This window comes from Bombyx mandarina, chromosome 05 (assembly GCF_030267445.1).
Source record: "Bombyx mandarina strain Sakado chromosome 05, ASM3026744v2".
Taxonomy (NCBI): Eukaryota; Metazoa; Arthropoda; class Insecta; order Lepidoptera; family Bombycidae; genus Bombyx; species Bombyx mandarina.
Genome location: NC_143212.1, coordinates 13,108,323 through 13,135,978, shown reverse-complemented (window position 1 = coordinate 13,135,978; position 27,656 = coordinate 13,108,323). Strand labels below are relative to the sequence as shown.

The window sequence follows — 27,656 nt, the reverse complement described above, 5'->3', positions numbered from 1 at the left end:
CTTATTTTAAGATGATAAATTGTGTATTCAGAATCACCTAACAATAATTTCAAAAAAATATTGAGTTGCCAATGTCAGCTTTGGATCTTTTTATTTCACTTTATGGGTCAACGGGCTCATGACTCATCTATCATTAAGTAGTTACCGGAGCCCACAGGCAACAGTGTGAACTTCGATACTAGTATCTTAAGGTAAGATAATAGTATCTTAAGGAAGCATCAGAAAGTTACTTCGACAAAGCGGCGCGACACGAAATCCATCTTATCGTGGCCGCCGCTAATTACTTATCCGGCCGCAACGGGGCAACGCAAGGTCGTCGTCACCCGAAACATGTTTTGTCGGATGCATCGGATTCACTCTAGGTGCTTTTAGGCCTCTCAAGCACCGGTCCTCGTCCTCATCAAACTAACCCATAAGCACAGCCAACTGAATTTCTCGCCAGACCTTCTCAGTGGGTCGCGATTCCGATTGGGTGGTAGATTTTACGACGCACTGCTCATGCTAGGGCTAGTGTTAGCAAATTCTCTCAAGTTGAACCCGTGAGCTCATCTATCCGTCCGCGCGTAGCTGGAATAGCCTCTTAAGCTACCAGCAAATAGGTCAGGAAAAAATGTGAATGCCGCTAACACTACAGATGAAAACTACTTAATTTAAAGTTATGATTAAAAGCAATTTCTGTGATTGTGCACTTTATGTAAAACTGTATTGGTTTACGCGGCGCATGACAGGAAAACTCCAATTGACGTGAATTTATTAGACACCTTGAACAGTCATCGTCACGTCTCAGTCAGTTTACATACTCTTCAAAAATTCTTGAAAATCGAATAAAAGGACGCTCATCTGTAGGTTTTTTTTCATGTAGTCCACCTTGAGACATTTCTTCTAAGCCTCAGTTTTACAGGACGACTGAGCGTCGGTACGGTCGCAACGCTCGATACGAATATGCACCGGGCGTCTTATCCTTTAGACTACGACGACTTTATTTATTGCTTAACTTCTTTTATAATATTTAGTGACGAGCGGAATGATGACTGAGGAAGGAACAAGCGAAAAATAAAACACATTCTTATGTAATGCAAGCATTTCGTTTTAATGTCACCGATGCGATCGAACAATTAGATTGTCTCTCTATGCAATACCTTTGCTAACGGAGCATCTTTGTCATTTTGAAGTTAATTTTTTTTTATAAAAAATACTTTATAAGCTTCTGGGTTTTTTTTAGTTCCATTGCTACCGTTTAATATGAATTTTACAACATTGCAGTAACGTAGGTGTTTATATAAACTTGTTTAGATTTCAAATGTTAAAATCATATAAGACGGCCATTATTATTATATGTATACATACTGTTTAATTAACCCTGCTAGATATCATTGAAAAGCATTTAATTGTTTACATTTGTTATTAATTGATGTTATTGGATATCACAAAGCCGCCCTCAGAAGTGCTCCTGCAGTGAACACCAAACACACGTATCGGATTTCAATGATTCCGCTACGCGTGTAATTAATTCATTTAATGTATGAGTGCATTAATTCATTGTGAAATCATCGTACTTATTTTTCAACCACGGAAAGAATTTATCTGGATTAAAATACGACTTAAGATATTACCAAGTGCGGTGATTGATTGATGTCGTATTTATTAAACCCGTTGCTAGTTAGCTAAACTTTAATAGAATAGAATAACCTTACACCTGATTAAAAATACTTTTAATTTTTTTAATTCCGTTTATTATTTTAATTCTGTTATTGCCAATATTTCGAATACTTTACAGCGTAGGTACGTGGCGTATAAATAAACAATAAAATGTAAGAGAACTTATTATTTATTTGTATAATAAATTTTACAACTTATATCTAGGCGTGAAATGCTATTTGGTTTAAGCAACATACTCGCTTAATACATTTATCATGTAATTATAGGTGCGTTTAATTCGGTATTGACATCAACAGTTCGATGTTTTTAATAGAACTTCAAATAAGTATATTCAATTATTTAAATACTCCATTTAAATAACTGAAGAAATTTTTTTGTGATTGATTTTTGAATTTTTTTTTGTTATATTTTTACTTTGAAATTTTAAACTTTAAATGACTCTCCTGTAAAGTTGCAAAATATCGCTTAAACCAAAATTAAATAGTCTTTCGATCCCTCGATATTATACAATACAATTTAGTAATAGGTAATTATAGATCATTCGTTTTATCAGCGCTGTCTTATTACGACATAAAAAAATTAAATTACGCAACTAAACAAGAGCAGAAAGATGATGTTGCGTAGAAGAAAAATATTAAACGATAAATGCAGTCATAGATTCGTGTTTTAATTTTAAATGAGTAATATCACTACATAGTATAAAACAAAGTCGCTTTCTCTGTCCCTATATCCCTATGTATGCTTAGATCTTTAAAACTACGCAACGGATTTTGATGCGTTTTTTTTAATAGATAGAGTGATTGAAGAGGAAGGTTTATATGTATAATAACATCCATTAAATAGTGGAGAAATCAATAATAAATTACAGTTTCCGAAGCGAAGCGAGGGCGGGTCGCTAGTTTTTACTAATGCAATTACGAGTATTAAAACCCACCAAACAATTTCCCGCTCAAGCGCAAATCAAAAATACATTATATTTATTTTAAAAGATACTTTATATCACTTGAGAACCGAAACAATAATTACAAAAGAGGCGTTATGGTTAAATTGTTAAACATAATATGGATTTTTGATGTCACTTTGAATTGTATTGCAATCTTTTAAATATACCTATAAAAATAACTGTTTTAACCATGACTACGGTTATCCCTGATTTCGGTGGGTCCTAGTGCTGGGATCAATGTTATAGATATATTCAATTCTTGATCAAAAAAGGTATTATGAGATTATTATATTATTAAAATAATTTTCAAATCTCGTTTAGACAGCGCCTTAAAACAAATAGTCTCTTTCGTTGATAATTTTAGCTTGCGAAAAACATTCCTCGAGCCAACTCATACCTACAAACGATATGGTATCGACATGTTTTTTCTTCATTTCATTTAATGTTTCAGAAGCGATGCACTCCGGAACAATGACGTGAGTCAAACTAGGTTCATTCGCATCACATACGGATGCTCCATACATTTTAGCGAGGAGTACATTTAAGTCGTTTAACGCAACAAAATGAATAACACATGGCCGCAGGAACGAGAGTGGGGTATGTCCTCCGAATAATGTTCTATCCAATTCTAGCATTTCGTCGGGCATTAAATGGATTTGAGGCACCTGGAATGAAGTGTGACGAAAATTTATGTCATTTTTATCCGATTTCGAAAAGGGATCTCGTTTTTACCATCGCACCGCCCGCCACCGGAGTAGAGTTCACCCATACTTCTTGGAGCCACTGCGGTTGTCCACAGTGCGTTTTCAAATCAAATCAAATCAAAAATTTTTATTCAACATAAATGAAAGTACATACTTGTTGAACGTCAAAAAAAACTACCGCCAATTCACAAGAACTAGTCTCCGTCCTGAGAAGAATTGGCAAGAAACTCAGCGGGCATGTCTTTTTTTTTTTTTTACATATGAAATTATTATTTATTTATTTTTTAATATTAGATTTTTTTAAAATATGAATTTTTTACAATGAGTATTATAACGTAACAATTACTACAATACTGAAATGCCTGGAGTGAGCAACTCATTCCCACTTTGTGCAATCTTCTAGATAATCATTGACTTTAGGTATAGTAAGCTTTATTGCACAGATGTTCTTTAATAGTTTTCTTAAACCTATGTATATGTAGGTTCTGAACATCTTGTGGGATTTTGTTGTACAGACGCACAGACAAACACCCGAATGAATTTCGTATCTTATGTAACCTACTCATCGGCACAACAAGCTTGTGTTTGTTCCTAGTATTTCTATTATGTATGTCAGACTGTTTAGGAAACTCCTCAATATGTTTACGAACATACATCAAATTTTCAAAAATGTACTGGGATGGCATAGTGAGAACTTTTATTTCTTTAAATTTCTCCCTCAGGGATTCCCTTGAGTGCATGTTATAAATAGCACGTATAGCTCTTTTCTGCAGAATAAATATCATTTCTACATCGGTCGCATTGCCCCATAGCAAAATGCCATAGGACATGACACTGTGGAAGTAACTAAAGTAAACTAAACGAGCCGTGTCCGCGTTTGTTAACATTCTAATTTTTTTACTGCGTATGCTGCAGAGCTGAGCTTACTCGCCAATTTATGAATATGAGGTCCCCACTGCAGTTTGGAGTCCACTGTTATACCAAGAAATACGGTTGACTCAACAAGCTCCAATGATTCTTCAGAAACAATTACATCACTATCCACTTGTCTCACATTTAAAGATGATTTAATACATTTTAAAGTAAATTTAATACATTTAGTTTTCTTACTATTCAATAATAGGTTATTGATACGGAACCAATGAACCACACACGAAATCGCATCATTCACTTCGTCATAGACTTGTAATTGTCGTTTAATTTTAAATAATAAAGATGTATCATCTGCGAATAATACGACCTCGTGTCGGGACTCAATAAAACTAGGTAAATCGTTTATATATATTAGAAATAAAAAAGGACCCAAAATGGAACCCTGAGGTACACCCATTTTCAACAAGGTGCCTGAAGATCTATTACCTTTCACATCTACTGTTTGTATCCGTCCTGATAAATAGGAAGTAATAAGTTCCAATGCACCATCCCTAATACCATAGTGATGTAGTTTCCTCACCAATGTTTCATGTTCAACACACTCAAATGCTTTGGATAAGTCACAGAAAATTCCAAGACAATCATGCGATTCCTCCCAAGATTTAAAAATATTTTTGACTAGATAAGCACCTGCATCAGTTGTAGAGCGACCCCCGGTAAACCCGAATTGTTTATTATGAAGCAGGTTATTTGAATTAAAATGTTCTAAAAGTTGTGTCAAAATAATTTTTTCAAAAATTTTACTCTACGTAGGGAGTACTGAAACAGGTCTATAGTTAGAGGGGTCATCAGTACTACCAGATTTAAAAAGAGGAATCACTTTACTATGTTTCATTAAGTCAGGAAATACACCACACCTAATACAATCATTAAAAAAAGTTTCCAGAGATCTTTTTTGCCGCGTACTATCCGGCTATGGAATGAGCTCCCCTCCACGGTGTTTGCGGAGCGTTATGACATGTCCTTCTTCAAACGAGGCTTGTGGAGAGTATTAAATGGTAGGCAGCGGCTTGGCTCTACCCCTGGCATTGTTGAAGTCCATGGGTGACGCTAACCACTCACCATCAGGTGGGCCGTGTGCTCGTCTGCCTAAAAGGGCAATAAAAAATTAAAAAAATATAAAAGAGAGGAGGTCATCAATCCCTTTTTTTTTTATTTGTTTTACCACGAAACTTTTGAATCGACTCATCACCTTCTAGATAAACAGATTTGGATGTATAGCATGTTTTTAGGATCTATGTTATGTAAACTGTTATTGTTGACTGACTGATACGTTAGCATTATCAAATAGTGCCATAGATATCGACAGTACCAAGTATACATTGAAATTAGGGCTTCCGTTGAGTTCTAAGGAAATCTGTAAATATAATGGACTTCTATTGTTCTTTGTCGTATCACTCTTGTCAGAGCGGTCGTGGTCGTCTTTCAATATCATTGCTGCGGGCAGATGTTATGTACCTCACGAGCAATCTTATTATTACTATTATTCTTATGATTTATTTTTACTACATATTTAATACTAATTAAAAATCGTCATGGCCCAAAGGAAAGACTACGCTGGCGATCTTAGATATACCGCAAACAGGTACAAATTTTTCTAATGAAATACGTACTGAAATGTACTTCACGAATGACTCTCACGATGAAGGAATAACATCGTGTAATAAAAATTTTACCAGCAAAAATTGTATTTTTCGTTATTACTATACATTTGAGACATAGACTTCAAGTCTCCAGATGGGTGGCGGTGCTTAAGTTGTGTTGTCTATGAGATTCGGTAACCATTCCACTTCGATAAAGCGACACCACACCAGAACCCTCTCATCGTGGCTGCCGGTAGCTACATTCCCGATCCTGCGGACAGAATGTAAAGCAGTCGACGTCGCCCCAAACACGTCATCTCGGATCCCTCTGATCCACTAACGGTGCTTTTAGGTACCTCAAGCACCGGTCATCGTTCTCGTCGAACCCGTCGCTTGCGACGAGGGGCTCGACGAGTAATTTAAACCTCAGACACAACCCACTGAGTTTCTTGCCGGATCTTCTCAGTGGGTCGCGTTTCCGATCCGGCGGTAGATTCTGCGAAGCACAGCTCGTGTTAGAAACGTCGTCAGGTTTGAGCCCCGTGAGCTTACCTACTAGTTGAGGTTACGCCTAAATAGCCTCTCAAGGCGAGAGCCTGAGAAGCTAGGTAGGAAAAAAAAAGGTAACCATTTAACAACAGGTGGGCCGTCAGGTCGTCCCATCAGTGCAATAAAAAAAACACTGGGCATGTGTGCATGAAATGACAGTAAAACTCACTTTGTCCATTTTCTCGAAGCACATGATCAGGGTGGTTTTGTCAGCGGGTTCCGTGTACGAGTCGGCGTGGATGTCGTAGCGCGCGGCGTGGTGCAGGCGCGTGGCGGGGGAGAGCGCGAGCGCGTGCAGCGGGTGCGGCGGGGGGAGGGGCGCGGGCGCGGGGCGCAGGGCGCGCAGCCAGCCCGCGCGCAGCACGTCCACGCGCCGCGCCCGCACGCACGCACGCACCGCGCTCGTGCAGCGCCCCGACACGCAGCACCAGCACGACTCGTCTGCCGCAGACCATTCAACTATACTGAGATCTTAGAACTTATATCTCAAGGTGGGTGGCGCACTTAACACCAGGTGGGCTGTGAGCACGTCCACCCAAGGAAGCAATAAAAAAAAAGATAAAAGTATATTAGGTACCGTAGTTAGCAACCACTTGTCCTCCATGAGACTCCACGATTTTGATTAGCTCAGTGCGGCTGCAGTCTTCTTCGTCTGACAGAATGCATATTCTCCGTCCGGCGAGAGCGTTCGATATCACTTCCACTTTATCTTGTATTCCAGTTCTGAATTGTTCGGCAACTTGAAGAACTTTCTTCTGCCGTTTTCTGGGTGATTTAGCTGACGTTTTGTTTAGCTGATCTTCACTGATTGCGTTAACAGCCAACTTTATTACAGGACTGTGATTCTGAAACCAAGAAATATGGTTTAGAATAAAAAATACGGTAGTGATAGAAAAACATCGCAAAATAAATATATATTTTATTATACCTACTGTGAAATACGACTTAATAAAAAAATATCGCATTAAAGAACAGACAAACGTTGTAAGATGTCGATGCTTAATGGGTAAGACGGCAGATGTATCTCATCATGTCTTCATATCGAATGGATACTTAACTTAACACCAGGTGGGTTGCGAGGTCGTCGACCCGTCTAAACAATAAAAAAAAAATCCGGGAATTGATTCCCGTACGCAGGTACCTACTATCAAATCTATATATATAAAAATTAAACCCGTTTTCCGTTGTCACGACATAACATGAATACAGCTTGACCGATTTGGCTAATTTTGGTCTTGAATTATTTGTTGAAGTCCAGAGAAGGTTTAAAAAGTTAGATAAATATAAAAATAATCGGAATTAAATAAAAATAACAATTTTGTTTTTCCTTTGATGTGTCCCCCGTCGGACGGATTCCTTTTGTTTGTTTTAAGTTTATCTTAAACAAAAGTTTAGGTCTTTTATTTATCGATTGAGGCACTACGAAGTCTGCCGGGTCAGCTAGTAAATAAATAAATATGTAACTCACTGGATATCGATTTCTATGAAGAAGGAATAACAATTGTGTGCTAAAAATGGAAATCAGCAAATTTATTATGGGGCATCTTGTGAGACCGCACGGTTGAGTACCACTATCCAGCTTATGTTTTAATTTTTTTTTATTTTTTTGCTTAGATGGGTGGACGAGCTCACAACCCACCTGGTGTTAAGTGGTTACTGGAGCCCATATACATCTACAACGTAAATGCGCCACCCTCCTTGAGATAAAAGTTCTAAGGTCTCAGTATAGTTACAACGGCTACCCACCCCACCCTTCGAACCGAAACGCATTACTGCTTCACCGCGGAAATAGGCGGAAATTATGTTGTGAAGCAGTCTTGCGTTCTAGTTGAAACGGTGGCTTTGACATTAAAAATCCTCATTTCTTAGGTGGACAATAGCTGGATACTTCACACGTTAAAGAGACTACTGCTACAGAAACAAATATATAAATACGAGTTAATACAACTAACCTTTATCAGTTTTTTGAATTCGTCAATAGTCATGGCGTCGTTGACCGGCTTGTCGTGACGCAGGCGTTCGACGCGCGGGAACTGTAGCGTGTACGGCGTGCCGAACTTCGAGGTACGAACCAATTCCGTGGCATGAATCTGTTATCGAAACTATGCTCTGTTAATATTGGGCATAATATGCTCCTACCCACCTCTTCTTCTAAAGATAATGACTCCCTCAATGAGAGATTAACTTGTCTTCGATGATGCGCCTTCATTACAGACACAGATCGCAGACAGCGCGGCGTCATTAACATCTAAATGTAACTAATCAAAACCGAACGACTTTGCTGGTCGATTTTTGATTGGACTTTAATTCAATCGCTGCCAATTGTACAGGATCACCTATTGTAATATGAAGATTTCCTGAAAATTTCATCAAAATCACTCTAGCTATTTCGGAACCTGTAGGGAACACACACACCCACAACGACTTTTATATATATGTCGCAGAATGGGTCGATATCTTCAGCCCACTGAGTTTCTCGCTGGATCTTCTCAGTGGGTCGCGTTTCCGATCCGGCGGTAGATTCTGCGAAGCACTGCTCTTGCTATGGTCAGTGTTAGCAACACTCCGGTTTGAGTCCCGTGAGCTCACCTACACACGTTAGGACGAAGCTGAAATAGCTTCTCAAGGCTATCAGCATAGGTAGGGGAAAAAAAAGATATCTTCATTATTACTTGACATAGTGGACGTAATCGTGCAAAGAGATTGCGCAGCACAAAACAATGACACTTTCGAGACGTCTTCACTCTTCCTAAGTCAGGCAACGAATGTGTTTCAACCATCAGTATAATAAATAATAAAATAACCCAAGTCTATGTTCTATATCAGTGTGCTTAGTGCGAGTTTCTTAACGTTCTCGATAGCGTAAAAGTTAACCCAATTTGGTATGCAGTTGGAACAGCGCCCCTAGCGGCAAACGTACGCAAGCTATCCCATTCCATACAAATATGAGGTAACTTTTACGCTATCGAGAACGTTAAAAAACTCGCACTAAGCACTCTGTAGTATCTACAATGTTTGTTACCTGTAACACAACCGAATGATCGGGTTCGATCCAAAAGTCTGGTTTGCATTCATTGAAGACCAGGTGCTCCGGTGGGGTATGGTCGGTGGTCCTCTTCCAGTGCAACTCAAGCTCCGCACACAGCCCCGCTCGCTCCTCGTGGGTTAGACCGTTCGACACGTGGCTCACCGATAGCCAGCGTTGTGGACGACCTTTCATAATACTTTTTTTGATTATCACATAACTCGAATTCATATTTCCCAAATACCAGTAGATTCAAGTCAGAATTCACCGACGCGTAAGGGTCTCTCGAATGACCAAAATGTAGGGTGCACTGTGAGTTTGCTATTTAAAGATTATGTTGCTTAAAAATGTTCATTGTTAAAATATTAAGTAAATCAATGAAATCTTAATGTTACGAATGCACCCGGGTGACGCGGTTATTGAATGTGCACTAACGATTTGTGGAAATAAAGTTAACGCGTCACTCGAATTATGCTAACAAACATGGTAATATATCACCGAACATATGCATTAATATTCCGACCGAGAGGGCTGACTGTAGTGTAGTGAGCATGGCTAAGTTCTACTTTATTGTACTACTATTTCCCCTGTCAATGTTTACCGTTGCTCGTGGACATCAAGAAATGCCACGGATATAAACAAACTGCTGTTTACCGAGGGATTTTCAAAGTTTAAAGATCATGTCATAGGATATAGAAATCGCGAATTTATTCTTAATTTATATAACAATATTCTAAGATTAAAATAAAGATGATAGTTGAATCACGAAATTTATAAAATATGACAGGAAGCCCTGAAATATCAACTGAAATTGTCGCGGAATGTCGCCTATAATTGGCAAGCTTACAAATATACCGACAATATTATAAAATAGCTCCGAACCCAATTTTATTATATTATTATAATAATGTATGTAAAGTAATGTATTATTATAATTATTATAATTTAACACACCGGTACTTGATAATTCCGCGCAAGCAACCACGAAACTGTTCGCGCGTCCATGCGTTTTATCCGCCGCTTCGTCAGCACCAATTATCACTAAGTCCAAATCTGCCAAAACTCCCTCCGTGTACTACGAAAATAAGATGATTATCACTATAAAACAAAACAGCTTTGAAGAGTCAGGCTCTGAAATGCCCTGCTTAAAATTTCAAAGTATTCACTCATTTAAATATGTATAATGTCACTCTAATAGGCAGGTACCTAAGGGTTTTCGAGAAAGAAAGAAAAATTATTGCTAAGTAGTGTAGTGGTAGGACGTCTTGTGAGTCCGCACGGGTAGGTATCACCGTTTGCCTATTTGCGTCGTTAAGTAATAATGTTTTTTTGGTAAATGTATTAGTGCTCCACGTGCGGGCCCATATAACGACTTACCGCCAGTAAATATTGTAAATGTATTGTAATTCTTCTCACAAACCTCTGGTTTTATCTTGTACCAGCCGGCTTTGCGTTGGCTCGAGATGTAATATGATTTTGTGTCCTTCACTACGATGCCTTCCTCGTCGTTCTGCATGGCTTCGTTCAGGGCGTCCAGTACGTCAGAGCTTATAGCGGGAATGTTTTATTATAGACACTTGACAACCTTGATTTTTTTTTAATTGCTAGTGTAGGCAGAGAAGTGGCGGATTAAATGTCCTAGCGCCCTAGGCAATCACTTTATCGGCATCCCTGTACCGGCCATAAATGGCCATCATAATACTATACATTTGAACTAGTTTTTTTTGCAATTACGATGACGTTGTATCATCAATCCCTAGACTTTAGTAGACCAGGACCCTTTTACTTACGCTAATGCGCGAATGAAATACAAACAAACCCGCAATATTGCATAATACGAGTATATCGATCAATATAATCTATTATAGATTTAGATTATAGATCAGCATTTAGTTCTTAATCGTCAATATATTATTTTCTTTATTTATTTAAAAATTCTGAGCTCGCGCGCCCCTTGTTACTACACGCCCCTAGGCACGTGCCTAGTTTGCCTTACGGGTAATCCGCCTCTGAGGCAGAGGAGCATACGGCCCACCTGATGGTGAGTGGTTATCGTCGCTCATGGACTTCAGCAATGCCAGAGGCAGAGCCAAGCCGCTGCCTACCGTTTAAACTACTTATATACCGCTTATACTTGTAATCTTGAAATAATATACCTAGTCAGGTCATAAATTCTGTCACATGTTTAATGTAAAATAATTGAAACAAGCTTATTCATTATGTAACCATTCATATACCAAAATGAACTTAACAAAACATAGATTCTTATGACACTAAAGTTTATTCAAAATGACCTCCGTGATTTTGAATACAGGCCTTCAATCTGCGCGGCCAGTCGTCTATCGCAGCACGAACGAGGTCCATGTCAATATCGGCGGCTGCCTTAATCAAGGATGTCTTGAGTGACTCCAAATTGGGATGAGGCTTTGAGCACGCCTTTTCTTCCAAGTGTTGCCATATCTTGTAATCTAACGGATTCAAATCTGGACTGGAGGAGGGCCAGTCTTCGTGCCGGATGAAGTGTGCTCTTCGCTCTATGAGCTGGCGCCGAATCTTGTTGGAATACCCAGTGCCTGTTATTGAACATGGTATGAGAAACAGGTTCCACAAGGTTCGTCAGGACTGTATTTTGATACACAACTGCATTCGGTTTTACACCTTTCTCACAAAAATGTACCTCTGTTAAGCCCCAATAAGAAACTCCCAACCATACCATGAGCGAGGATGGAAAATGACCTCGTTGGACACGCGGAATACGGTTGCTCGCTTCTTCACTACTGTGTGCGTACACCTTATCATTTTGTTTGTTTTAGCTCTCTTCTACGGTAAAAATTTTTTCATCCGAAAAAAGAATTTCCCAATATTTTTTTCCCGCGTACCGCTTCAACAAAGCGCGGCATCTCTTCAGTCTCAGGTCCATTAGACGAGAATTCAAACGATGTCCTGTTTTTCTTCGATATGCCCGAAGCCCTAAGTCTTCATTTAACACCCTTTTCACCGTGGTTCTGCTTAACCCCATCTGAAGGGCCAACAGTTTCTGCTTACGTTTGGGATTTCTTTGAATTCGCGCCTTCACAACTTTTATCACTGCTGGAGTCCTAACAGACCGAGGGCGACCACTTCTTGACCTGTCATCTACACTAGAGTCTTCATTGTATCATTTGATGGTACGATAAACGAATCTTTTGGTTATATTCAAATTTTTCAGTATGTTAAAAATTTGAATTGGCGCATAACCGCAACGTTGCAACGCAAAAACGGCAACACGGTCTTCTTTAAGCGTCCACTCCACATTTAAAAATGAGTAAAATTCTAAAAGTATACATTTTTATTTTCATGAACAATTCGAAATTCGAATTCAATAAAAAATTTTGTGGCCAGCATTCTAAAAGAAAAGTTTTTACTGTGTGACAATACTTATGACCTGACTAGTTATATTACTGTTGACGCGTGTTTGCTACCGAACTCCTAAACAGCTGGACTGATTTCTGATTTATATATTTTTGTATATCGACGCTTGAAAGGCAAACGTGACTAAGCGACAATAACTGCTTTGTACATAAATGATAGGCAATAACCATATTCGATGCGCAAAAAATATATATTTCTAGGTCTATTAAAATCATTCCAATCCTACAGCTAGATTCGTTAAAATAGATTTTTTTCAGGTATTTCAACTTTAAATTAGTCTACTGTAAAGTTCACGCATTGTCGCTTAGTCACGTTTACCTTTCAAACGTCGATAAGAAGGTAAGTGGCGGCAACCATGCGGTGATGCGTGTGAACTCCAGTAACCATTTAACACCATGTAGATCGTGAAAAGGTTCAATCTACTAAGAAAATTCTAATAAGATATATTTTCTGCTGACTGTTATAATTGTGGCTTACGCAGTTTATTATTCTTAGCCGACATCAAAGAGGAGGAGGTTATCAGTTCAGACGTATTTTTTGTTATATTTTTTACCACAGAACCTTTCTTTTGTTGAGCCGATTCTGATGATTCTTTTTTATTTGAAATTCATGTGTATTGCCACTTAAATTGTATCAAATATTGACCAGCAGATTATAATTATTGTTAGCCTTCGTAGTGCATTTTTAATTGACTTCGATTTAATTGATGATTTTTTCATTTTATTTTGCTGCAGTCGTTTGTCTGTTTGGTTAAATTTTGACATTATTTATTCATACCAGTTCATGTTGATACGTTGACGTTTCCAACACACACCGGTGGAGTGATGTAGGGAAAAATGACTTAATATTATGTAAACGATTTTAACCTCTTATGAACAGCTCGTCTGGCGCTATGTTGTATTACACCTCTGATATCTTTGAATAGATTATCAAGCAACGGTAGGCGCTCGTCAAGAGGTAGGCCCCCATGTTCCGGAGGTCCCACCAAAGATTTATCATTATAATACAGGATATCAAAAGCGCAGAAACACGGCCTGACTTTCGAATTTTCCGTTATTTTTTTGATATTATAAGGCATGCCTGGAACAAGATGGCTGAATGTATATTTGTTATTATTTTGACAGGTGATATTATAAACAAAACCTTATTTCGATCTGGTAAATTATTGAAAACATGTCTGAACATATGAAGCAAAGTATTTATAATCAATTAGTATTAATAAATTCTACCACCAGAATTAAATCATCTCATGAAAAAAATTACAGAGAAACGCTCTTATTTTATAGCACAATTACTGTTCTGTACGAAAATTGTATCAATTTACTATAATCTTAGTTATTACTTTTTTAAATCATCGCTTCTGTGAAAATTCTACAAAAACTAATGAGGGACATAGATAAAAAAAGACTCATCATCAGTCAAATTTAAAAGCATGATAATAAAATCAGTTTTAAAAAGTCACGTGCAGACACAGGGATCTAAATATTAACTTACTCTTGCTACCGAAACTCTGTAATTCTTTGTGCCAGCCCATCATTTCACCGTCTATAACGAAATTCTTCACGTCACTACTAAAACTATCTTTTAAATACGGCGTCAGCAACCCTTCTTTGTAGGTTTCCCCGTATGTCTTTGTGAAACTCTCTGAATGACCTTTTTTCGAAAAATATTTGAATATACCGTCTTTCATGTGCATCTGAAACGTGATGGTTTTTTCAGTATGTATAAAAATTGTAACGGTCACTTACCTTTATCGTCCTAAAATAAACTTAGTGGTAACTTGGTGGTAGGACCTCTTGTGAGTCGGCGCGGATAGGTACCCCCACCCTGCCTATTTCTGCCGTGAAGCAGTAATGCGTTTCGGTTTGAAGGGTGGGGCAGCCGTTGTAACTATACTGAGACCCTTAGAACTTATATCTCAAGGTGGGTGGCACATTTACGTTGCAGATGTCTATGGGCTCCAGTAAGCACTTAACACCGGGTGGGCTGTGAGCTCGTCCACCAACCTAAGCAATAAAAAAAAATAGTAGCTATATAATTTTAATTGAGAACGATCAAATACCGCGTGTAGGTATAGGAAACCGTTCAAGAGATTATTTTTTTTTAATTTTCTCTATTTTACACTTCATTGACTGGTCGTGGTTGAGGCTGCCATGTTATATGAACCAGTTTAGTCGCGCCTTCATTTAATTATAATTAATAAGGATATCGAGAGCATAGTTTACGGCTCCTAATAAAAGAGTTAAATCCAACCGTTCCCAAACCTCTATATCAAAGACTAGCGGACAATTTAGTGTTAAGCGTCGACCTGTGCAGCACCAAGTATGGAATGTAATACGATCAGAATTCAGCTGACACGCAAGATCATAAACCATAATGGGGGAAAGGGAGGGTGGTTGTACCTAGTCGTTCTTTTCACACAAAAAATCAATAGAACGATAATGTATTATACGAAAACAGTATTATTTTAGGAACTTAAGCATAGATATTTTATTTAGATTTGTAATGTTTCGTATACCCTCAATTTAAAAAAATAATTCTGCATTCTAAAATAATAATTCTAAAATAATAATCTTAGAAAGACTTCCTAGATTTACACTACAGTGCGGTCGTCTTCTATATTATAATTTGTATACAATTTTTTTTTAATTTTTTTTATTGCTTAGTTGGGTGGACGAGCTCACAGCCCACTTGGTGTTAAGTGGTTACTGGAGCCCATAAACATTTACAACGTAAATGCGCCACCCACCTTGAGATATAAGCTCTAAGGTCTCAAGTATAGTTACAACGGCTGCCCTACCCTACAAACCGAAACGCATTACTGCTTCACGGCAGAAATAGGCAGGGTGGTGGGACCTACCCGTGCGGAATCACAAGAGGCCCTACCACCAGTAAATTAAAAAAAATATTTAAAATGCACACGTCGTTTTTTTACCTGAAATCTTTCGCCGTCAAACTTTTTCTCTATATGATATGTCTTATCGGGGGACAAGTATTGCGGCACGTCGGTTACGTCTAGACGTTCGGATAACATCGGAGTTACAGCGTAATTTAGCTGTAACCCAAGCTCCGTAGGGCGACTTTCGTCTTCTTCAAGCTCTTTACATACCTAAACAGTATTAATTCATTTGATTGATTGGCAAACAAATTTCATAAATGCAACGAGCGATATTTTGTTCGCCAACATATGAGTCGACTATTATCAAAGCCGGCAATGTGACTTTTGGACAATTATTGGTAAATCAGAAAAACGAATTATTGACTTCGTATTCCATTGGCAGTCACAAAACTATTCTGAACGACATCTTAGATAAATAACAGGTTAAGTATTAACCTTTATTACAGGTACAGATAAATAACAGGTTGAGTATTAACCTTTATTTAATGCAGGTTTTGAACCGTATTCTTTGAAGGAGACGATTATATTCAAATCAATCTGTATTGATATATCAATAACATTTTTTTGTCCAAATGCACAGATTGCCACCTTTGATAATAGACGACTCATATACAGGGGGTTTTTAACTAAGACTATGATTGGATAAATGAATTCTAGATCCATTTTAGATACAAAAAAAAACTTTGGGAATAATTGAGTATTTTTTTCCAACGATATATTACCAATGGTAAATTAAATTAATATTAAAGCGTACCTTACTAAGACTGTTCGTCATTTTGTAGATTTCGGGGGCATCAGGATGGAAACAACTTAAAATGTGATTGTCGCTTACACCTAGCCGCATATCTTTGAGTATTATCCTGAGGAACCATTTCAGTTGTTCAGCGGTCAATTTTCTGAGAATATAACTAAATGTCTGATCTAATATATCTGTAATAAGAAAAACAATTGTATGTGTCGGTACTTGCAACTTATTTTTCTTATTTTACTATTAAACTAAAAACTGTTTTACTATTAAACCAGACCCAGACCAGGCCGCCTGGTGTAGTGGTAAGTGAAATAGTCACTACACAAGAGGGTCGCGGGTACGAATCCCGCCAAGGGAAGGATATTTGTATGATAAATATAAAATGTCTTTTCCAGGGTTATGGATGTATATGAAATATCTTCTTCTTCGTCGCTTTCTTCATTACTGAAGGTCGTGTCCCTGAAACTTGACCGTGGTCTGTCTCGTGAGCTGTTTCCATCTCGTCCGGTCCTCAGCTTCTCGAATGGCGGTTGCGACTGGCAACCCAGTTAGAGCGGTTATTTGATCACACCAACGGCTAGGTAATCGGCCGCGGGGTCTCTTTCCTTCTACTTTGCCCATATGAAATATATGTGTATAATAAAAATCTTACATTTATTTCCGTTATCTGGTACTTGTAACACAAGCTCTTACGAACTTAGCACTGGACCAGTTAACGTGGCGTGATTGTTAGTAAATATTTATTTATTTAATATTAGTTGCGTACGTACTGTAAGTCTGCACAGTTAGGCGTCATCACCCTGCCTATTTCTGCAGCGAGGGTATAAAGGGTGGGACAGTCGATACATTAAATAATTGAGACGTAGACCTCTTAAGGTGGATGGCGGCATTGGCATTGTGATGTCTACGAGCTTTCGTAAGCAGTTAACTCAAGCTGAGCGTGAATTCGCTAATATACACAGTAGATATATGCTATAAAAATAAGGCTAAGCTCAATTGACTTTGGACTTCCACCACATTTTTTTATTTTTTTATTTCTTAGATGGGTGGACGATCTCACAGCCCACCTGGTGTTAAGTGGTTACTGGAGCCCATAGATATCTACAACGTAAATGCGCCACCCACATTGAGATAAAAGTTCTAAGATCTCAGTTTAGTTACAACGGCTGCCCCACCCTTCAAACCGAAACGCATTACTGCTTCACGGCAGAAATAGGCAATGCGGTGGTACCTACTCGCGCGGACTCACATGAGGTCCTACCAGTAGTAATAGGGTTATGCTTTAATTTACACTTTCAACATTTTATCAGAAATGGAAGATATATCCCCATACTGTCTGTAATCCGCATAGCGTCTGATTCAGTCTCGTTCGAATAGAAAATTTGCTGTGGGGAATTAAAAAATTGGACTAATTTAAAAAAAAATCTCACCACTTCTATTTTCTGCATGTGTAGCTATTTTATCAAGGGCTTCATTAATTTGACCGATAGTAAGTTCTTCAGCGTCTGTGCCAACTTTGTATTTCAATATGAAATATACGACGCCCGCAAAGTCGCTCTCCTGGCTATTGCTAACAGATCTAAAATGTAGTAACTGCTTTGCATCCGGCGACTTTTTACTTAGTGCCAAAACTCGCACCAGCAATGAACCAAGGGATTTTTCTTTTAAATTGTACGCTGGTCTCTCCCTTTCCAGTTTTGGCAAAAGTAACCTCAGAAGTGCGAACAATGTAGTGTTCTGAAAATAATTCACGTTAAGAAAAATATTATTGGAAAGTTCGTAATACTATGACTTTACTTTAACTTAATCTGTACAAGGTTTATTACACAACTTTAAGATTTAAACGATTGCTCTACTTAGTTCCTGACCGGGGACGTATCGCGACCCTGCCTATTTCTGCCGCGAAGCTGTCATGGGTCCAGGTTTGTAGGGTAAAAAAGCTTTTTTTATGCATTGACCGATGAAGTAGATCTCCGTTAGTGCACCGTTATTGTTCCATCGCTTGATGCGAATACATCGAGTATCTTTTTTAGGCCACGTCGATTTCAAAACTATACTTGTAGGGCATAATATGGTAATTGCTACGTATATTGAGGGCGACTTAAATTAATTTTCAAATTATAATATCAATGTTGACATAGGTACTACCTTTCCGTCCGTTGTCTTTGGGAGTTTCGATTTCAAATCGTGCAAATAATGAAGTAGCACATTACAGCGATCCGCTTTTTTCTTCGTATCGCTCATTCGCTTAAGAATTTTACATAAATCGAGAAATTTTACAGAATCAACTGAAGTAATAGAAACTGATGCCATATTTGGTGTAATTATTTATGCTTATTACGTTTAATACCGATTATCCACCTGAAACATATATGTATCAGTTAAACAGTGCTTTCAATCGAGACTTCAACCGGCGGCATGTAGCTTGTCATTGATCTCTGGTCTATGTAGACCATGCGTTCATTTATCCAATATGTACCTAAGAAAAAAATACCTGGCTACTCCAAACTTGTTTAAGACATTTTTCTTAAGGACAGTAATTTAAGTAAGCTATATTTGGTGAAATTATTTTGTCACCTTGCCTTGTCCTTATGGGAGTAATTAAGTATGTTGTTGTTTTAGGGTTTTTTGAATTTATATCTAAATTGCCAAAGACGAAACTGTGTAGGGAGAATTTTCTCCTATGTATATCAACTTTTTCTATTTAGTAGCTATTGAAGAGCTTTAGTGCTTTCAACGATAAAATTAAAATAGTAATTTTCTTTTCAAAGACAGCTAAAAGTTTTTTACTTTGTTAAATCATATTTTCTTTTATTATTTTGTATATTAGAGCTATTGAGAGTGTTCTACAAATATGGATATTTAGGTGAATTTTTCTATTAAGGGTCAAGGATTCTGGTCGTAAGTCGGACATTAGTTAATATTAATAGTAAGGAAAATAAATTTAAACATAAGCAAATACACCATAAAATAAAAACAGATTTATTTAAATTACAATGTACTTTAAAATGTACTTTCTGGCTATATCTGGAGAATGATCTCTATATAACAAATACAAATTAAATGCAGTTTCTTTTGTTAAATCTATTACACCATGTTGATCACAATGGGTAACATCCTTACAAGCAAGTGCCCTCTCATAGTATTCTATAGCTAAATGATTTATACTTAGCATTTGATATGCTCTTCCCAAGTTATAATACACTTCTTGGTTACATTTTCTAAGACTTTTATATTTTAACAAATATGAAATCCCTTGAAGCACTAAATTATGATGCTTATCAACAGTCTTTTGTACTGCCATTGCTAATATACAGACAGCTATCAGCAAGGCAGAAAGTGGTTCTCTGCACTGATCATGGTATTCCAGAAAATATTTTAAAGCTACCAGATACCGACCAGATGCCAAAAAGTTATTGCCCAAAAATAAATTCTTCACAATGTTATAATCTTTGTTAAAAAGTCTCCACAAAAATTTTGTAGGTATACTTTCTTCTGCAGAATTTATAGCATAGTTTAACATATTCCAGGAACGGGAACCAGGATATTTTTGTGTAAATTCTCTAGCAAATTTAATTGCATACTGTTGTTCATTATTCAGTATGCAAGCTTGTAAACAGTAAAACTCCATATCCAAGCGATATGGTGTTAAGCTCTTTGACATCATCGCTCCAAAACTCAGTCTCATCATAGTTGTATACTTTTTAAATTGTAATGCTATTTTTAACAATTCAACAAATAAATCCCATTCTTGTTGTGGAGTTAATTTAAAAGATTCATCCTCATCAAAATGCAAATCCATCTCATGATAAGGATTTTCCCCTCTTAGTGTCCGAAATTCATGGACAAGATCAATTCCACCTCTTAGCTTACAAGCTATAGATAATTCCCCTGGATGCCTAAATCTCACAAACTTTTTCGATAGCAAAGCTTCTCCTACCTCCAAGTATTTTAAAAGTCTACCATGCCTTTTAAGGGCACAACAATGTTCATAAAATAATGCAGCACTAACTACATATTTATAATCTTGCTGCAAAATATCCAATGCTTCGTCTATGCATCCTTTTTTTTCCAATAATGAATACAATTTACAGCGGGCATCGGGATGCTGCGGTGCATGCTTTAATACTTTATAATAAGAATGAATAGAATCATCTTCTCTGCCCAAATTGTATAAACAGTCTGCATGTTTGAGCCACACTGCTCCAAGATCAAAACTAGTGTTCTTCACCAATGGTTCTAAAACTTGCATAGCTAATTCATGATGTCCAACAGAAGAGAGTGCTTCTTCAATGTCCATGTACAGATCTCCAGCTTTTTCGACATCATGTGAAAGAAAATCATCTAGTAACATTTTTACTAAATTAGTAGCACCTAAATGAATAAAACACACAAGTAATTTAGTTTTTAAATCGATTGGTAAATCATTTGGTATTTGACATTTAGTGTAGGTAGTTTGTTCTTCAACAACTCCGTTGGAATTCTTTATTGTATTAATTTCAGCTTCTATCACCACACCAAGAACGGCCACAAATATCTCTAAGCATGTTTCAAACTGTTTAAGACTAATTAGAGCTTCTAGAAATATATTAACATCTTCTAAAGTGAAAAGTGATGAACATTTTTTATATGCAATACCAAAAACCTGTAGCATTCGCTCTATTTCATTATTACTGTGGTATATTTTGGCAGCTAGTCTAGCATATTTCATGATAGTATCACCATCAGTTGCTTTCATACAAGATACTATTTTATGGTAGCATTTCACTCGGGTAATACTTAAAGTATGAATTGGAATATTTCCCTGTTCCTCAATTTCAGTTAAAAGTTCTAATCTTTTTAAATGTATGCTTAAATTCTGTGGATCTGCTTTAATCGCTTGGTTGTAACAGCTCATTTCTTGTCTAATTTCTTGTCTCTGACTGCAAATAGTGGCAAGCCTAAGCCACTCGTTTGCATCTGAACGACTCAGATGAGCTGCTAATAAAGAGAATTGTAGTGTTTTATCTGCATCAGATTCATAAATTTGAGCTAGAGTCTGATATGGCTCTGAGGCTGTTGGAACTTGTTTTATGATCTCGTGACACATTTGCTCGGCAGTTTCTTTATCTCCTCTAGCAAAGCGCAAGTTAGCTTCGCCCATAAGACCCAGGAGTGCAGGAGGCAGATGAGTGAAACGCCGCCTTCTTTGTTGATGTTTATCTTTGGATGTGGTAGACTGATGTCCTTCTTCATATTCGTATTCTTTATCGATCTCAACATTTTCACCGTCTTCGTCATCGTTATAATACCATTCATTAGAATAATCAGCAAACGACATTTCACCACATAAAAATTTTTTTGTTAACTCCTTTTCTAATTCCATTTTTACACCAAAACTGGGATCTTTTGCATTAGACTGAGTTACACTTTTTGATTCAATTTCAATTTCAAACTCCATAACAACAATAATGAATTACACCACACGTAATAAAATCTTTAGTAAATTAAAGGAATAACTTACGTACGGTACCTACTGATTTTATTTCCTACTAACAGAATAACAGAATCAGATAATCAGATAGGGTACACTGTCTCTCTCTAGTTATAACGTAGTTTACTTGCTCAGTGTCTCTATTTCATTCATTTTCTTTTGTAATGGCGGTCCTTTTTGATTTCGCCAAAGTCAAGTTTTATAGTCAGTGTCTCTAGTCTCATTGGCAATCTCATTTACTCATTTTCTATGTTCTCAAATGGTTCTCAATCAACATAGGTAGTAAATAAAGTTCAGTCAACTGACAACTGAATCATATCACTTTTTTTTAAAGGGATTTTATGACCTGGTAACTAGCACCTTTAAGTCATATTTTATTTTAATTTATATTCTTATTTTTATGAAAAATGATAATATGGGGTGAGATGAAATGAAATGAAATGAAGATGATTAATTTAAAACATTAATCAACCGGGATGAAATTAAATGAAATGAGTTGATATGGGATAAAATATTATTTAATCTCAGTAAAAGTAGTCATTTTCTGAGATTTTTTCAGTGGACTGCTTGGAGGATCCCGAGAAGTTACGTTCAGCGGCTTTGTTTCATTTTCCCACATTTGTGCACTTTCACAGATACTAAACAGTTAATAAACCACCGTTATTGCACATTCAAACCTGAAGAAACACTAAATAGACAAAATAAAACAAATCACACAACTTCACACCTCGCGTTCCCGCCATAAAGTCCCCTCAAATTCACAGATTACATCTGAAGTATTTGAGATAAATTTTTTGCCGTATCGTTTTTTTTTATGGCCTAGATGTGTGGACGAGCTCACAGCCCACCTGGTGTTAAGTGTTTTTTTTTTTTATTGGCCTTGTAGGCAGACGAGCGTACGGCCCACCTGATGGTGAGTGGTTGTAAGTGTAGTGTAAGAATGGAGAGCAGTCGACGTCGCCCAAAACACGTCATTTCGTATCCTCCCGATCCACTAACGGTGATTTTAGGTACGTACCTCAAGCACCGGTCATCGTACCCGTCGCTTGCGACGAGGGGCTCAACGAGTAAATTAACCCACAGACACAGCCCACTGAGTTTCTCGCCGGATCTTCTCAGTGGGTCGCGTTTCCAATCCGGTTGTAGATTCTGCAAAGCACAGCTCTTGCTAGGGTTCGTGCTATCAACGTCATCAGGTTTGAGCCCCGTGAGCTCACTTACTAGTTAAGGCTACGCTGATATGGCCTCTCAAAGCTCTCAGCTTAAGTAGGAAAAAAAAAGCTAGCGTAATGGCTACTTTCGGGGCAGATGTGATGCAGAGTGGCTTGTTAGGCTAGCCGATGGCTATGTGCGCATTGCTGTTGGCGTGGACCTATAGGTTAATTATGATGACGCTTGTAGCTGAAAGTAAGTATTGTACTTTTTGACGAAGCATGTTGTTGCTAACTGTTTCTTTAATCTAACGAAGCGTGTTGCGGATAAAATGTACAAAAAGTGTTATTTCATTATTGCTAAAAATAAAGTTTATAATCGCTTTCTACGTATACGTATCAACACTCTCACATACCTACAATTAAAGTCAATCTTCAATATCATACAAATTCTAATTTAAGCAAAAAAGCTTTATACCGCTCGAACAAAACAAGCTCTGTGTCTATATGTTAATTAGACGAAGCCAGCTGACAGTAGCTAATGTCACTTTGTAAAATAATGTTGCTATATTTAAAGTAATAGTGATGCGTTCAGTTCTCGTTCAATCACATAAATGAACAATGAGTGTGAAGAGTTAATCATTAATTTCAAACTATAAAAGAATATTATTTATATTTTACAATAAAATTGTATTAAAGTGATCCAATATAATAATATGTTACTAGTAGTATGTAACTACAAACAGTTTTTTTATTTTCATTACCTATGTACCTATAATTGTTATATTTTATACATCTATAGTTTCAACTATATGATGCATTGGAAATAAGACAGTCTTACAAGCTTCCTCGCAATGTTTTTCTTAATGTTTAAAACACTCGGTATTCAGTACAGGTAGATACCATAGGAACATAATGTTTCGTCGAAAACTCGTTGGTATGTACAAAGCACGGCTAAAATTCGAACCCCGTGCCCGATATCGGCAGTTCGGCACACTAACTATTCACTAGACAATCGAGGCAATTTCATTAATTCAGGAGTTTTTTCAATCGTTCACTTTGTCACAACACTATTTTTATTTCATCAAAAACTGACAACACAGTAAACGTCAGTTTACTTCGTCTAATAAAAAATCCGACTATAATATTTTTGTTTGTCAACATCAGAAGTAGCCTTAGCTTAATAGACATAAGGTCGCCTTTGGTTTGTATCAATATTCCTAAAACGAAGATATTCGCTCCCTCTCTGTTATGTACGTTCAACAATCACTTAAAAAGATAGAGGAGGTGTGGCGTTTAAGAACGCACCTTTTTATGATGCGTAAAGCGCTTTATTCACGTTCCATCTTGCTGTAAGTCCCGCCAAGGCCATGCACGATGCACGATGCAAAAGTACCATGAATAGGCTTGACGTACGTCGATAATTATTATTAATTGTTTGCTGGATTTGCACGACCGATTTTGCATCCAGCGAGTGCCCCCACCACCGCGAGCGTCGTGCAGATAGACAGTGAATAACGCTGACGTACGTCAGAGCGGTCCTGCGTCGTGCGTGCTTGATCGTATATAGACTTGCTGTACAGCAAATTTAACATTTAGAGCTTGCTTCGAGAGGAGACTGCACGTCAAAATAGATCGTGAAACACTTTCAAGATTTATTGAAAGATATAAGTTCCACATGTTTGTGGAATGTCTCAAGCGCAGACTATATGAATAAACAAAAAATAATAAACGTATTAAAATTTTTTAGGCCCATTTTAGGGGAAGCTGCAAGGATTGATAGCGTGCGTAAAAAATGATATTAATTATTTGAGTATACTCTGCACGTTTATAAAAATCATCCAAAACCTCTTGCTATTTTTTGCCTCTCTTCTGCTGCTGCAGCTGACAACATCAGAAGGACTCCCATTTTACATTACATTTATACAGATGTACAGCTACCAACTGAAGTAGAAATGATATTGAACTTAGAACCTAAGTTTGGTATAGAAATAAAAGAAAAGTGGAAGGTGATACCAACTGTGATTAAGGATTTAGAATTTGGAATTGAAGCTGTACAGTTGAATGATTGTAACAATGAAGAAAAAGATATTGTTAAGAATAATTTGAGATCTAAAGCGATTAATGTAATTTCTAACTATTACAATAAGAATGATAGACTAAATCATAAAGTATTAATCAAAAATTTATATATTACTCGAAAATTTCTAAAAGAGAGACCTGACTTAATAGTTGCAAGAGCGGATAAAGGGAACACAACAGTGATAATGTTAAAAACTGAGTATGAAACTGAAATGAGAAAGATGTTGAATGACAAGGTGACATATAAATTATTGAAAAAGGATCCTACAAATAAATGGCAAAAAGTTGCAAACAGTTTAGTGAACAAGTTAGTAGTAGCAAAAATTGTTGAGGAACAACAAGGTAAACATCTGAAAGCAAAGTATGCTGTTGCACCTAGGATTTATGGTTTGAGGAAAACACACAAGGAGACTTGTTGTTTGCGTCCAGTGGTCAGTTGTGTTAATTCCCCGAGTTACAACCTGGCACGGTTTCTACATGAAATACTGACTCCAGTGATTGAGAAGTTTCAATAAAATGTAAAGAATTCATTTGACTTCGTGACATTTAGTGAAAAGGTTAGCTTACCGAAGAATTATGTACTGATTTCATTGGATGTAGTGTCATTGTTCACGAATGTACGTCGTGACTTGATTCTTAAAGTAATTGAGGAAACTTGGGATAACATGAAGCATCTAGTAAAAATTCCTAAGAGTGTGTTAGTTGACCTCATTACGTTTTGTTATGATTCAAGTTACTTTGTATATCAAGGAGAGTTCTATGCACAGATGGAGGGCAGCAGTATGGGAAACCCTGCAAGTCCAGTTATAGCTAACATCGTTATGAACTATGTCATCGATCAGATATTGAAGATTCTACCGTTTGAAATTCACTTCTTAAAGTTGTACGTGGATGATACCATCGCAGCCATACCGGAGTCAAAAGTAAATAATATCTTAGAGTTATTTAATAGCTTTGGCAATAATATACAATTTACCATGGAAGTAGAATAAGATGATAGTTTATCTTTTCTAGATGTGTTAGTCAAAAGATCAAATGATAAATTGATAACTGATTGGTTTGTTAAACCCATTAGTTCAGGTCGGCTATTAAATTGGAATTCAAATCATCCTCGGTCTCAAAAGATAGATATGATAAAAGGTTTACTCGACAGAATGACAAAGTTAAGTAGTAAGGATTTTTATGAAGTTAATTTTAATAAGATTCGTAACATATTGTTGAATAATAATTATGAAATGCCATTAGTAGATAGTGTTATAAATAAATTTAAAGAGAACTTCAATAATAAAACAAGGAGTTTGGTCAACTCAAATAATAATAACATTAGATATTGTCGGTTTCCTTATATGGCAGAATTATCACATAAATTAAATAGAGTTTTTATAGGAACTCATGTAAGATTAGCATTTTATAACATCTTAAGAGTTAATTCCATCTATTCTAAGTTAAAAGATCCAGTAAATAAACAACAACAAACTGGAATAGTGTATAAAATACCTTGTTCATGTGACTTATGCTATATTGGACAAACTAGGCAGTATTTGAGTAATAGAGTAAAACAACATATTTATGATTGCAAAAATATTAATATATTAAAAGAGAATAAAACAGCATTAGCAACCCACCACTTTGACCAACATCATAATTTTGAGTTTGACAAAATAGAAATCCTAGATAAAGAAATGAATTGGTGGAAACGTAATGTTAGCGAAATGATCTTTATAAAAACTAATGATGCTGTGAGCAAACGAACAGACACTAACAATTTAAGTATTTTATATAATGATATATTAAAAGAGTATAAATCTAATAGAAAAAAATAACCTTTATTTCATATATATTTGAATTTGATACTTAGCGTGGTTGGCGCTAGTATAAAATATTGTAAAGTATAGTCTATGTACTGAAGTTTCGATAGTGGGCTAACCTTTGTCACGCAATTAGCAATTTTTATGTGTCGTGTTGGCTTTGTTTCCGGAATCAAAAATAGTAATTAATTAATTTAGCGGCTTTGTAGATTTGTATCAGTTTCTGATGTCTGAGACTACTGTGCAGTGTAAGATAGGGATTATTTAAATTCATATTATGGTAAATATGGTAGTTTCGACAATTGTTGTTTTTTGTATTGTAGGTTATCAATTATGTGTAATTTTCAGATGCCTGATGAAGGTCTAATAAAAGACCGAAACGTTGCTAAAATAATAATGTAATTTGTTATGATAGTCCTATCTTGTCCACATTCCTGAGATACACAAAAAAATATTTTATAATAATTATGGACGACAATATTGATAATAATAATAATAATAATTATCGACGTACGTCAAGCCTATTCATGATCCTTTTGCATCGTGCATCGTGCATGGCCTTGGCGGGACGTACAGCAAGATGGATCGTGAATAAGGCGCTTTACATCCAGCACCGCGGCCTTGAGCTGACGTACAGCCGTGATGGATCGTGAATAAAGCGCTTAAGCCGGAACGCACGAGAGGTGGA

The 27,656-nt window shown here is 36.8% G+C and overlaps 3 protein-coding genes across 6 annotated transcripts; 1 reads left to right on the top strand and 2 right to left on the bottom strand.

The window, feature by feature from the left end:
• Positions 1-1,812: 1,812 nt before the first annotated feature.
• Positions 1,813-22,095, bottom strand: LOC114246227 (DNA ligase 4). The gene is made up of 14 exons (XM_028178672.2): positions 21,958-22,095; positions 18,603-18,815; positions 17,885-18,191; positions 16,461-16,636; positions 15,743-15,916; positions 14,302-14,503; positions 13,674-13,887; positions 10,817-10,943; positions 10,351-10,471; positions 9,394-9,584; positions 8,324-8,461; positions 6,949-7,216; positions 6,541-6,812; positions 1,813-3,267 (listed from the first exon to the last, which is right to left on the bottom strand). Exons 2-14 carry the CDS (start codon positions 18,765-18,767, stop codon positions 2,932-2,934), a joined length of 2,691 nt encoding a protein of 896 aa, XP_028034473.2. The 5' UTR covers positions 18,768-18,815; positions 21,958-22,095; the 3' UTR covers positions 1,813-2,931.
• LOC149503003 (general transcription factor 3C polypeptide 3-like) lies at positions 19,414-21,961 on the bottom strand. The gene has a single exon (XM_089727850.1). It carries the CDS (start codon positions 21,892-21,894, stop codon positions 19,441-19,443), a length of 2,454 nt encoding a protein of 817 aa, XP_089583976.1. The 5' UTR covers positions 21,895-21,961; the 3' UTR covers positions 19,414-19,440.
• Positions 22,096-24,383: 2,288 nt separating the features above from the next.
• On the top strand, positions 24,384-27,651 carry LOC149503002 (uncharacterized). Of its 4 annotated transcripts, none has more exons than XM_089727840.1 (3): positions 24,384-25,717; positions 25,928-26,083; positions 27,317-27,651. In XM_089727840.1, the coding sequence occupies exons 2-3, from the start codon at positions 25,928-25,930 to the stop codon at positions 27,368-27,370; spliced, it is 210 nt and encodes a 69-aa protein (XP_089583966.1). In that variant the 5' UTR covers positions 24,384-25,717; the 3' UTR covers positions 27,371-27,651. The 4 variants fall into 4 exon arrangements, 3 of the variants coding, with proteins under 3 accessions (XP_089583966.1, XP_089583965.1, XP_089583964.1); XM_089727839.1 differs by having other exon boundaries at positions 24,384-25,857; XM_089727838.1 differs by having other exon boundaries at positions 24,384-26,083.
• The last annotated feature ends 5 nt before the right edge of the window (positions 27,652-27,656 follow it).